This window comes from Pongo pygmaeus, chromosome 2, assembly GCF_028885625.2.
Source record: "Pongo pygmaeus isolate AG05252 chromosome 2, NHGRI_mPonPyg2-v2.0_pri, whole genome shotgun sequence".
Taxonomy (NCBI): Eukaryota; Metazoa; Chordata; class Mammalia; order Primates; family Hominidae; genus Pongo; species Pongo pygmaeus.
Genome location: NC_085930.1, coordinates 207,851,710 through 207,865,373, shown reverse-complemented (window position 1 = coordinate 207,865,373; position 13,664 = coordinate 207,851,710). Strand labels below are relative to the sequence as shown.

Here is a 13,664-nt window from a genome sequence, read left to right as displayed (position 1 = left end):
TGGAGTCAGTGGGAGCTGCCCTTTGGCATCATTTATTTTTAATGTATTCCTAAGCTGCAGCATCTGTCCTTGACCCTCTGCTTGTCGGAGGCCCAAACTCACAGACAGTTTAAGCTTAAAACAAACAATTACAAAGCTGTTGAACTTTGCCTGTGCAAGGACAAACATAAAAACATCCCAAGGCCCACCCCCCCAACCCCCGCTGTACTTGTCACACATATGTGAGAATTTCCATTCTCAGCTAAAGGCAAGCATTGAAAGAATATACAGAAAGCCTGGAAAAGGTTTCCAGGGGTGTCAATACGCCCTGTCAACTGAGAATTAAGAGGATCTGGCTGGTCACTTGCCTGGAGAGGATCCTGCATGCTGATAGTGCTGAGGGAACCCTGTAGCACCTGCCAGCTAAGGTGAGAGACAGCTGAACTTGAACATGAGGGCTGTCACTGAGAGCTGTCAGCAGAAGAAAATTTGAGCCATGGGTAAGGCCTGGTAGAAAGGGAGGAGGTTGGGGAGGAGTGAATAGGCCTTTGGAAAGAGGTGCTGTTAACCCAAAACAGAGAGGCAGCAGCTTTGCAATTAGATTTTCTTTTTGAAATAGCAGGCTCTGTCCCTGGTAGCAATAGGGATAAATAAAAAGTAATATGTATTCATTGGGAAAAGAATTGGAAAAAGAATTAGGCAAAATAAGCACGTGGTTTTGTATCTTGTTTTTTAAAACAGCTTGTTGTAATACATTAGATATTCTTTGAAAAAAATAGAATTTGAAGTTCAGAAAATCAAATCTGTTTTAGGGGTTAAGAATCTCACTACATATTTTGTCTTTCAAAATTGTTTGTTTATTTATTTATTTAGAAATGGGGTCTTGCTATGTTGTCCAGGCTGGAGTGTAGTGGTACAATCATACCTCACTGCAGCCTCAAACTCGTGGGCTCAAGGGATCCTCCTGTCTCAGTCTCCTGAGTAGCTGGGACTATAGGCAGGCACACCTCACCTTGTTCCCAGACCAAACTGAGGGTCGGGCTGCTTATTCTTGTGGCCCAGTAATGAGATGCAGATGAACTGGGAAAGAAGGGAGTTTATTGCTGTAACTGGGAACAGGGAGAAGGTCTGGAAAATATCACCAGAACAATTCAAAATTACAAAGTTTTCCAGATCTTATATACCTTCTAAGCTATATGTCTATGTGTATGTGTGCATTCATCTAAAGACATAAGTGATTCACTTCTTCTAATCTATAACTAAGATTTGAGTCCTGAAGGCCTTCCTTTGGAGCCTTAGTAAATTCACTTAATCTAAATGGGTGAAGGTGCTGGGGTGATTACCCTTATCTTGTGTCCTGCTAAATCACAGAGTTTTGGGGAGTTCCTTTAGTCCCCAGTAAAGCTTGTTTGTGAAGGTCTGGGGAGTTCCTTAAGATCCACAATAAAACTTGTTTAACCCTAAATGGGTCCTGTTGAGAATTCCTTCATTATTTTGTCATGCTTTAAGGCCCAGGAAAGGCCTAGGCAAAACTCTTGGTGAGCTTTTGTTACATTCAAGCCTTTGTATAGGGCACTGACGCTATCAGCTTTTAATATTTAACCTAACCACTCAGTCAGTGCTGAAACAGTTGTTATGGAGGCCTACCTGTTCAGCTATTATGGAGACCTGGCCTGCCACAACCTTGCCTGGCTAATTTTTAAATTTTTATAGAAACAAGGTCTTGCTGTTTGCCTAGGCTGGTCTTGAACTCCTAGGCTCAAGTGATCCTCTCATCTTGTTCTCCCAAAGTGTTGAGATTACAGGCATGAACTACTATGCTTGGCCATCTTTCAAAGTTTATATGTGTATTCATCCATTTCCTTATTGCTGATAAAGACATACCCAAGAATGAGTAATTTATAAAGAAAAAGAGGTTTAACGGACTCACAGTTCCACATGGCTGGAGAGGCCTCACAATTATGGCAGAGGGCGAAAGGTACATCTTACATGGTGGCAGGCAAGAGAGAGAATGAAAGCCAAGTGAAAGGGGTTTCCCCTTGTAAAACCATTAGATCTCATGAGACTTATTCACTAGCATGTGAAAACTACAGGGGGAACCACCTCCACAATTCAATTATCTCCCACTGTGTCCCTCCCACAACACATGGGAATTATGGGAGCTACAATTCAAGATGAGATTTGGGTGGGGACACAGTCAAACCATATCATTTCACTCCTGGCCCCTTCCAAATCTCATGTCTTCACATTTCAAAACCAATCATGCCTTCCCAACAGCTCCCCAAAGGCTTAACTCATTTCAGCATTAACTCAAAAGTCCACAGTCCAAAGTCTTACCTGAGACAAGGCAAGTCTCTTCCACCTATGAGCCTATAAAACAAAAAGCAAGTTAGTTACTTCCTAGATACAATGGGGGTACAGGCATTGGATAAATATACCCATTCCAAATAGGAGAAATGGGCCAAAACGAAGGGGCTAAAGGTTCCATGAAAGTCCAAAATCCAGCAGGGCAGCCAAATCTTAAAGCTCCTTTGACTCCACATCTCACATCCAGGTCATGCTGATGCAAGAGGTGGGTTCCCATGGTCTTGGGCAGCTCTGCCCCTGTGGCTTTGCAGGGTACACCCTCCCTCCTGGCTGCTATCATGGGCTGGCATCGAGTTTCTGTGACTTTTCCAGGCACACAGTGCAAGCTGTCAGTGGACCTACCATTCTGGGGACTGGAGGAGGGTGGCCCTCCTCTCACAGCTGCACTACGTAGTACCCAAGTGGGGACTTTGTGTGGGGGCTTCAACCCCACATTTCGCTTCTTCACTGCCCTAGCAGAGGTTCTCTGTGAGGGTCCCACCCCTGCAATAAACTTCTGCCTGGACATCCAGTTATTTCCCTACCTCCTCTGAAATCTAGGTGGAGGTTCCCAATCCTCAATTCTTGACTTCTGTGCACCCGCAGGCTCAGCACCACATGGAAGCTGCCAAGGCTTAGAGTTTGCACCCTCTGAAGCCGCAACCTGAGCTGTACCTTGGCCCCTTTTAGCCATGGCTAGAGCAGCTGGGACGTAGGGTGCCAAGTCCCTAAGATGCACACGGAAGGGGCCCCTGGGCCCAGCCCACGCAACCATTTTCTCCTTCTGGGCCTACAGGCCTGTGATGGGAGGGGGCTGCCACAAAGGTCTTTGACATGCCCTGGAGACATTTTCTCTATCATCTTGGCAATTTGGCTCCTCGTTTCTTATGCAAATTTCTGTAGCCAGCTTGAATTTCTCCTCTTTTTACAAAAGAAAAATGTGTTTTTCTTTTGTATTGCGTCAGGCTGAAAATTTTCCAAACTTTTATGCTCTGTTTCCCTTTTAAAACTGAATGCTTTTAGCAGCACCCAAGTCACACCTTGAATGCTTTGCTACTTAGAAATTTCTTCTGCCAGATATCCTAAACCATCTCACTCAAGTTCAAAGTTCCACAAATCTCTAGGGCAAGGGCAAAATGCTGCTAGTCACTTTGTTAAAATATAGTAAGAGCCACCTTTACTCCAGGTCCCAAGTTCCTCATCTCCATCTGAGACCACCTTAGCCTGGATTTCATTGTCCATATCATTATCAGAATTTTGGCCAAAGCCATTTAACAAGTCTCTAGGAAGTTCCAAGCTTTTTCACATTTTCCTGTCTTCTTCTGAGCCCTCCAAACTGTTCTAACCTCTGCCTGTTACCCAATTCCAAAGTTGCTTCCACATTTTCAGGTACCCTGACAGCAGTGCCCCACTCTACCAGTACCAATTTACTGTATTAGTCCATTTTCTTGCTGCTGATAAAGACATAGCCAAGACTGAGTAATTTATAAAGAAAAAGAGGTTTAATGGACTCACAGTTCCACATGGCTGGGGAGGCCTCACAATCATGGCGGACGGCAAAAGGCACGTCTTACATGGTGGCAGACAAGAGAGAGGATGAAAGCCAAGCAAAAGAGGTTTCCCCTTGTAAAACCATCAGATCTCGTGAGACTCATTCATTACCATGAGAAAAGTATGGGGGAAACTACCCTCATGATTCAATTTTCCCCACAACAATTTTCCCTCCCACAACACATGGGAATTAGGGGAGCTACAATTCAAGATGAGATTTGGTTAGGGACACAGCCAAAACATATCAATACCATCAACTAGAACCTATAATTTTTCCTCATTGAAGACATCAGAAATTGCCATCTGTATTGCACTCATTGAATGAAATTTCTGTGTAACAAAGCAATTCCAGCTTCTGTTGGATTATCCATATGAATGATGCCCAGCTGATCATAAAAAATTCTGTACTCCATGCTAAGTTCCTGTAACTCTAGAAAAAGGAAAAAAAAAAATCTGTACTCCAAATAGCCACAGAAACTGGGATTTTAAAAATCCCTTTCTTCAAAGAAAGAACCTCAGAACAATTGGTGGTGTGCTTAAACCAAAGCATCTGGAGTAGGACAGACTTGGGTGGGATCTGTCTTTGCCACTTCCTGGTTGTATTGTTGTGGGCAAGTTATTTGAACCTGCTAACTGTCAATGTTTTCAGTTGCAAATGGGAATAAACTTAGGCTACTTTTAGAATTGTTGCAAAAGTAAGTGAAATAATGCATAGAGGGCACTTGGCACAGTGGCTGATACATAGAAATCAACCATTTTTATTGCTAAATTGTAGGATTATTACAAACAGGGAGCCTGCATTGATTTATGATTCCACTCTAAGAATATAGCACAATCACTGAGATATCATAAGGACTAAATCAGTGCAAACTGAATGAATGAATAAATTGTATGGGTTGCTGTAGCTTAGGGCAGGATGGGCAGAGGTGTTTTTTTTAAATCAAATATCCTCATATTGTTCCCTCTTCCAAGATCCCAGTTACCTCAAAAGAACATTGCCTAAATTTACAGACAACCCCTACCCATGCACAAAATGCTTGTGCTTAAACAAACACTCAATTAATGAATACGTAAGAGTTAAGTGATAGAAAGTGGGTGGGGATGCCTGATACGCTCCATCTTTTTCCCTTGAGGTCAAGCACTTGTTTTACTTGCTCATTCACTGCAAGGAAAAGGCACAGCTTTGTTTTAGAAGCAGCACAGAATAATATACTGGGCTTCTTTCCTTTGCTGTCAATTCCAGAAAAAGCTACTCAATACCTGTAAAATTCTACAGATTAACGGTATGATTTCTAGCAAAAAAAAAAAAGCCCCACAAAACTTTAATAAAATTCAGTTGCATCAAAACAAACAGAACACTGTGGGGTTTGGGGCAGCAGACAATGTTTTTATTCTCTATCCCCCAGCAGAACTCAGCAAAGCAGGCTGCACACTGGCTCTGTGAGGACTTGGAGGTGGCTGCCTAAGGGCAGGATTTAACCTGCACTGTCCTGAATTAACACTGAGCACTTAATACTGAGGGCAGAGAAGACCAGGGGCATTCAGACCCCAGGCAGGGCCAGATCCAGCAAGGGAGGGGCTGGGAATGATTAAATTCAGCTGGTATTGGAGGAGAGCGTGAGCTAGGAGGCAAACAGACAGGAGAGAACACCATAATCTGTGTGTTCTCAGGGGCCTCTTTAGGGTACTTCATTCTGACTGAGAATCTTTCAAGATACTACCTTTTCTACAAAGCCTATCCTGAACCCTTATTAGAACTCTGATGACACTTATTTGTCCCCTTTTAGAAGACTTACAGGACTTCTAATAATTCATTTAGCTTACATATATGCCTCGTTTCCCTCCATGAACCCCCAAAATCTCAGACAGGTCTCTCAGTTAATTTAGAAAGTTTATTCTGCGAAGGTTGAGGATGTGCACCTGTAACACTGCCTCAAGATGTCCTGATGACACGTGCCCAAGGTGGTCAGAGCACAGCTTGGTTTTATACATTTTAGAGAGACATGAGAATCAATCAACATATGTAAAATGAACATTGGTTTGGCCCAGAAAGGTAGGACAACTGGAGGCAAAAGCAGGACAGGAAGGGGGCTTCCAGGTCACAGGTAGATGACAGAAAAACAATTGCACTCTTCTGAGTTTCTGATTAGCCTTTCCAAAGGAGGCAATTAGATATGCATTTTTCTCAGTGAGCAGAGGGATGACTTTGAACAGAATGGGAGGCAGGTTGGCCCTAAGCAGTTTCCAGCATGACTCTTCCCTTAGCTTATTGATTTTGGGACCCCAAGATTTATGTTCCTTTCACATTTCCCTCCTTTCCTTTTTAAAATCTTTTGGAGAAAGCATTTTAGCAGAAAACGAGTCTCTCGTCCCAGGTTTCATCTGGTGTCTCATGGCTAGGATGGTTTATTCCTAGACAGGTACGTTCCAAGTTATTACGAAAGCTCCTATTTAGAAGGTCGTGAAGTCTCATGTCCTATGAAGAGAAAATAGGGGGAGGAAGGTAGAAAAACAACAACAAAGAAAAGAACAATCCTGGAAAATTGATATAGGCCACATTACTCTCAAGTTTATACATCAGTAGGCAGGTATGAAAATGGCTAATGTATGTAAATAAGTTTGCTATTATTTTCTTTTTTTTTAATTTATTTTATTATTATTATACTTTAAGTTTTAGGGTACATGTGCACAATGTGCAGGTTAGTTACATATGTATACATGTGCCATGCTGGTGTGCTGTACACATTAACTCATCATTTAGCATTAAGTATATCTCCTAATGCTATCCCTCCCCCCTCCCCCAACCCCACAACAGTCCCCAGAGTGTGATGTTCCCCTTCCTGTGTCCATGTGTTCTCATTGTTCAATTCCCACCTATGAGTGAGAACATGCAGTGTTTGGGTTTTTGTCCTTACGATAGTTTACTGAGAATGATGATTTCCAATTTCATCCATGTCCCTACAAAGGACATGAACTCATCATTTTTTATGGCTGCATAGTATTCCATGGTGTATATGTGCCACATTTTCTCAATCCAGTCTATCATTGTTGGACATTTGGGTTGTTTCCAAGTCTTTGCTATCGTGAATAGTGCCGCAATAAACATACATGTGCATGTGTCTTTATAGCAGCATGATTTATAGTCCTTTGGGTATATACCCAGTAATGGGATGGCTGGGTCAAATGGTATTTCTAGTTCTAGATCCCTGAGGAATCGCCACACTGACTTCCACAATGGTTGAACTAGTTTACAGTCCCACCAACAGTGTAAAAGTGTTCCTATTTCTCCACATCCTCTCCAGCACCTGTTGTTTCCTGACTTTTTAATGATTGCCATTCTAACTGGTGTGAGATGGTATCTCATTGTGGTTTTGATTTGCATTTCTCTGATGGCCAGTGATGGTGAGCATTTTTTCATGTGTTTTTTGGCTGCATACATGTCTTCTTTTGGTTACTATTATTTTCTTCTGAAGGTTGTCTAGCTTCAGTTTGTGGGCCTTTATGAAAGCACAGCTCAGTTTTCAGTGACTCCAAATTAGGAAAAATGGGAAAAGAAGAAGAAAGAAATTGAAAACAAAGTAACAAAAATTACTTTGAAGACTTGGAGCCAAGAAAAATTAGAATTCAGTTCAAACTTTAAAAAATAATAAAAATCAAGAAACATTAGGCAAGACTAGAATCTAACAACTGCTGTACTATAGTTTTGAATCATAATGTTTCTCTCTCCAGTTTCCCATTTGTACTAAAGAAAAATCATGGTAGGACTGGTCTGCTTTATTACACTTGGCCTAATTATTTGTATACAGTGCAGCAAGAGTAATTTTTTTTTACATAGGCTTTTAAATTGCCTTTGATGAAACTTTGTTCCATAGAAGGAATTTCAGATAATACATTGTTTTAAAGCTGAGCCCAGCTTTGATGGATTTGTGCCATCAAGTACCTATGAGTTGAGTGATCCTTTCCTCTTGAGGTTCCAAAATAAACTTGGGGCTCCTGGACCTGTCAGAAAGTGACATTCTTTACTTACCACACATCAGGAACCCTGTACAGTGGCTGTGTAGACAAAGGTATCACAGCAGTTTATCCAATGGGCTTTTACTGCCTCCATAAGTCAAGTTTGAATCCTTAAAGGAAAGCACACCATTCCAGTCAAAACTTTAGTAAAATAACCAGTTTCTCCAATTGTGTCCTGTTACAAATGAAAACAGATTCTCATTGCACTTATGCAAATAACTGTATTGTCATAAATTAAGAATACTCACACATAGTTCCCAAATTTTGGAGAAATCAGGTAGACGGAAACAAATATGCTCTAAATTTTGTTCATAGGAGTATACTTTACTCAATTGTTAAAAGCTGTAAATAGCTTAAAAGACGTTTTCTTGTTTCTGAAAAACAAAACAAAGGGTCAGCAACATTTTAAGCAAAAAGTTTAAAAGATTACTTTAGTCTTTTATTAGTTCAGCTCACACAGTTAGCTTTTGTTCTGATATTCATGAACATTTCAGTTCTCCATGAGAGTCCTGAAAGTTTTTTTCTCTATTCTAATGTTCCAATCTCCAAAGTTATCAGCAACTTGCATCTAGGAACACCTGTTAGAGTTCTATAGTTGATTATAAAACCACTTTCTAAGGAGGACCAAAACAAGACAATTGTTTGTGGATGACAAAAGGTTTTAAGGCAGCCACAGTCAAAGACACAATTGACAAATAAACTTTTCTCTGTGGCAGCAACAATTTAACATAACAATTATAATTATTACTGATAATGTACATTAAGTCATATCAAAATTATAGGAGTTTCCCATGGTTTTGGAACACATACCAATAACATATTTATATAAATACAGCCCAAAGAAAGCCAAACACCATTTCATATTTGACAAAGTTTCCTGTAAGATTTTTATACCAAATAAGCCAAATTATGTCATTTTGGACTTCAGGAAACCTAATATCTTAAAGGATTAATTCAAGCAGAAAAAGACATAATTTATAATTTGATTTTGGAAAGGTTATCAAATATCAAAGTTTTAAAACACTTGATATCACAGGTTATTGTAAAATAAGTCATTCATTTGACCAAAGTGATAACTCAAGGATTTAAAAAAAAAGGCAAAAACCTTCTCTTTGAGAAAAGAGAGTTAATTTTCCAAACAATAAGCCATAGTAAAAACAGCAGGAAGCTGGCTGTGTGCGGTGGCTCATGGCTGTAATCTCAGCACTTTGGGAGGCCAAGGCAGGGGGGTCACCTGAGGTTGGGAGTTTGAGACCAGCCTGACCAACATGGAGAAACCCTGTGTATACTAAAAATACAAAATTAGCCAGGCGTGGTGGCACATGCCTGTAATCCCAGCTACTAGGGAGGCTAAGGCAGGAGAATCGCTTGAACCCGGGAGGCGGAGGTTGCGGTGAGTGGAGATTGCACCACTGCACCCTAGCCTGGGCAACAAGAGTGAAACTGTGTCTCAAAAACAAAACAAAAAACAAAACACAGCAGGAAGCCAATTAAATTTGTTCTCTAAAATTTTATAAACAATCTGTAAAATTTTAATCTTGACCATAAGCTATAACTTCCATAAGCCTTTCATAACCTTTATAACCTTTACTTAGGAGTTGGCTAATATTTCATAAAAACCTTGTTAATTTGACATGGGCTCATATGCTGGTCTTGCATCAGTGTGCCTTTGACATTAATGATTAATTTATAGAGAAACTGAACTTATTTTTTCTCTCAACATTGGCTCTTACAATCTCACATGCCCCTTTCCTGAGAAAGTTGAATAACTTGAATTTTTGGCCCTGTGTTTCAGGAATGCAGTTTATTTTGATTGGCATCTTCTACCGAGACTAAAGATGGGACTTTAATTGCTGTCAGTGTTTAAACTTTAGCAGGACTTGGTATCTGTTTTACACCCAGGAGTCAAAGCCCTGTAACTAAAGGTCACAAGTACTTTAAAAGCTCATACAGAGAGATATATGGGTGTAATAACCTTAACTTAAAAAAAAATTTTAATCTCAGTTTTTTCCCTAAGCAAACCAAAATTTAATAATAATATGACAACTTGATCATATAAGTTTTTTAAAATAAATCCTCTTATTGTGACTCACACAGACTGTTCATGACATGCTTGGACTTTCTGGTTTGTCCTGAACATCCCTCTTTCTTAAACAACCAGTCATTTTACTCTAGGACTAAATTTACCATACAAGATTCTTTCTTATATGAAATTATTATCTTTAAGCTTTCTTACCAAAAAAAAACCTCTTTATTTTTATAACTGTCTTTTTTTTTTTTTAGATGAAGTCTTGCTGTCACCCAGGCTAGAGTGCAGTGGCAAGATCTCAGCTCACTGCAACCTCTGCTTCCTGGGTTCAAGCAATTCTCCTGCCTCAGCTTTCCAAGTAGCTGTGATTACAGTTGCCTACCACCACACCTGGCTAATTTTTGTATTTTTAGTAGAGACGGGATTTTACCATATTGACCAGGCTAGTCTCAAACTCCTGACTTCAAGTGATCTGCTTGCCTCAGCCTCCCAAAGTGCTGGGGTTACAAGTGTGAGCCACTGCTCCCAGCCATAACTTTCTTTACATCTCTTTTATTTTCCTGGTTCCTTTTATATTGTTTTAAACATGACCTTTAAATAAGCTTTGAATTAGACAAAAACTATTCATCTTTTTAAAAATGACACACTTTTTTAAAAGAATGTTTTCCTACAAATATATTTTTATTGGAAAATACCCATATAATGAACTATCTATTACTTAATTCAATATAACTTTAGATTCTAAATTATGAGTTTGTCTACAAGTATTACATTCACCTAATTATTTTACTTGTTTTAGATTATTTATGAAAACTGTGATACTCATCATTTAAAGTTATGGAACCATCATTGCAAAATTATAACAGAGACGTGAAAAAGATTTGCCTAACTGACTCCATCTTGCTTTTAACCTCCAAACTCTCCTTGTTCATTCTTCTTTTCTCTCCTAGGAAATTGTTGTTTAAGGATCCTAATTCTAGTTCGGAGATGCATTCTAAAGGGTCTTCTTTTTCTTCTTGTCAGCTAATAGTCTTAAATTTGCATGTTAAAGGAAACAACTCAGGTAAAAGTCAGACAGCAAAATTTACATCAGAAGGTACAAAGTGAAAGTCTGGTGAGCTGGAGGGAAATTAAAATGAATTTAATTAACAATTGAACATAAAATTATAGACATCTATCATAAAGGTCTTCAAATATATACACATGTACATGTACATACACACATACACACACACAGATTCTATAACTTTTACTCCAGTACTTTAGCCATGAGATAAATACAAATTTGCCAGCTTGCAAGAAAAACCCAAAAAACTGTTAGATCCAAACAGTGGTTTTATCTCAGTGGAAAAATAACAGCAGACTTAAAGCATGGCAGAAAGGAAAATAGAGAAAAAGGGAGTAGGAACTCTAGAATTTGCCGGTTGACCTTAGGGCTCTTTTTCCTTAATGTAAATGTGCACAAAGATGTATAACTTCCATTTTGCTCTGGCAAATAGAGGTGCCATAAAACCAATAAGGTGCTCTGAAGGGGTCATTCTCCTTGCTTTCTCCTCATTCTCAGATTATTTGTTTCCCACTTCTTTTTTTTTTTTTTTCTTAAAAGGAAGAATTGAGCTGTGGCCTAGGGTTTTTGTGTGGTGGATTGATGTGAGCTGCTTGTGGGCAGGACTCCACAGTGTGTCATCACTGAGTTGTTTCCAGCCTCTTATGCATCTCAGTTTCTCTCTCCAGAGGTCTATGACCTCTGAGAGGGCTCAAAATGCCAGGTGATCAGCCCTTATATGCATTTCCTGGATGACCCATTTTTAAAATTAATTTTTGTTGGGGATTTTCCTGCAGGGCCACTGCATGTTGCAAGGGGTCAACTCCCCAGACACTCCCACGAGGCCCCTGGTCACCCAGGGGTGCCTTTCGCTGGGAAGAGCAAATGTCCTTTCTCTTTGGAGCTCAGAAAACTCAGTTTCTCATTTGCCTATGAAAACAACAGTTCAGTTCCTCAGACAAATGCACACAGACAAACCGAATTGAGATTAATTATGGGAGAAAAAGCAATAGAGAAGACCCTTCAGAATGCATCTCCGAACTAGAATTAGGATCCTTAAACAACAATTTCTTAGGAGAGAAAAGAAAATAGCCAAGACCACTTCCTGTAAACTGTGCTCAGCCACCCGTAACTTCGTAGTTCTCATCTGCCATTACATGCTCCAAGGTCAAATCCTCTCACAGTGCAAGGTCATCTCTGGTTCCCCCAGAGCCAAAGAGGTCAGGTCATGCAATACAGGAAAACACAGCTTTAGATATAAGAAGAATCCGCCCATGACTCTTGAAACTTCACAAAGAAAACAGAACACTCCAAAAGGGGTGAGTGGCCCCTTTGTTCTGAATTCTTTAAATGGGTTCAAGTCATTAGAAGCCTTCTCTAGATTTTTTTGGTACTGCAGATGGCAAAGGGGGAAGGAGGTATAGGGTGGAAGAAAAGTAAATGAAAGAAAGATTTTTTTTTTTTAAGACAGGAAGCAAACACAGAAACCAAGTGCATGTTTTTGTTGTTGTTGTTGTTGTTTTGTTTTGTTTCTTTAGCTGTGAGAAATTTTGGCCAGATTAGAAAGGCTTTGTTACCCATAATTTGGAATTTTCACTCAGATTTGGCCAAGTCTGGTAGAGTAGGTCAAATCTGATGGGAAAGTGACCGGAACAAACAACAACAACAACAAAACCCCAACAATACGATCACTGAGCACTCTAATGGTAAAGGAGAAATTCAGACCAGCTGGTTGTTAACCTTTAGCCAAGACGGAAACCCAACTCAGCTACTTACCTAGGGATGGGTCTCAGGCTGAAGACTGCTTTTTGCCATCCTAGAAGCAGGAAAAAACTCGAATTCATCTTCCCTGCTGGGAGTGAGCTCAAGCTCCCTAAAGGAGTTGTCTGCCTTCTATCGTCATGGAAAGAGGAAATCTTGCCTTCCTTGTTGGAAGCAAATAAAACTCCAAAAAAAAAAGGTGGGGGGGGGGAGTTGTACAGAAAAATAAACTCCAGATCTTGACCAAATGTGGGGAGATCAAGGATTCTATGGAGGGTGTGCTCCCAGACCTCAGCAAATTGTCCTATTGGTTTGAGCCATGAGGTTAGCTCATGCTGCTACCAAGGACCAGTAGATCTGTCAAAGGTCAGGGGCATCTCCACTCAAAATCCCTCCATGGTTACCAAAATGTGAACCCCCCCAAATCTGAGACAGGTCTCAGTTAATTTAGAAAGTTTATTTTTGCAAGATTGAAGATGCGCACCTGTGACACGGCCTCAGGAGGTCCTGACGACATGTGCCAAGGTGGTCAAATGTTTTAGGGAGATGTGAGACATCAATCAACATATGTAAGATGAACATTGATTTGGCCCAGAAAGGTGGACAACTTGAAGCAAAAGTGGGACAGGGAGGTGGGTTCCAGGTCACAAGTAGGTGAGAGACAAATGGTTACATTCTTTTGAGTTTCTGATTAGCATTTCCAAAGAAGGCAATCAGATATGCATTTATCTCAGTGAGCAGGGGGATGACTGAATAGAATGGGAGGCTGGGTTGCCCTAAGCCGTTCCCAGCTTCACTTTCCCTTTAGCTTAGTGATATGGGGGCCCCAAGATATTTTCCTTTCACACCTCTGTTTGAAATGCTTGTTCCTCGGTGCAGTAAAGAAATAGCACTTGAACATAGATTTAATTTCCACAGCAAGGCCATTTTTATACTTTC

At 40.2% G+C, this 13,664-nt stretch overlaps 1 protein-coding gene across 1 annotated transcript in view; it reads left to right on the top strand.

Annotated features, from left to right (window-relative positions):
• The first annotated feature begins 251 nt into the window (after positions 1 to 251).
• BDH1 (3-hydroxybutyrate dehydrogenase 1) overlaps positions 252 to 13,664 on the top strand; it is a 62,894-nt gene continuing 49,481 nt past the window's right edge. Inside the window, exon 1 of the mRNA XM_054480499.2 lies at positions 252 to 407. Within this exon, the coding sequence (XP_054336474.1) occupies positions 364 to 407 (44 nt within the window). The 5' untranslated portion in view covers positions 252 to 363. The remainder of the gene's footprint in view (positions 408 to 13,664) is intronic.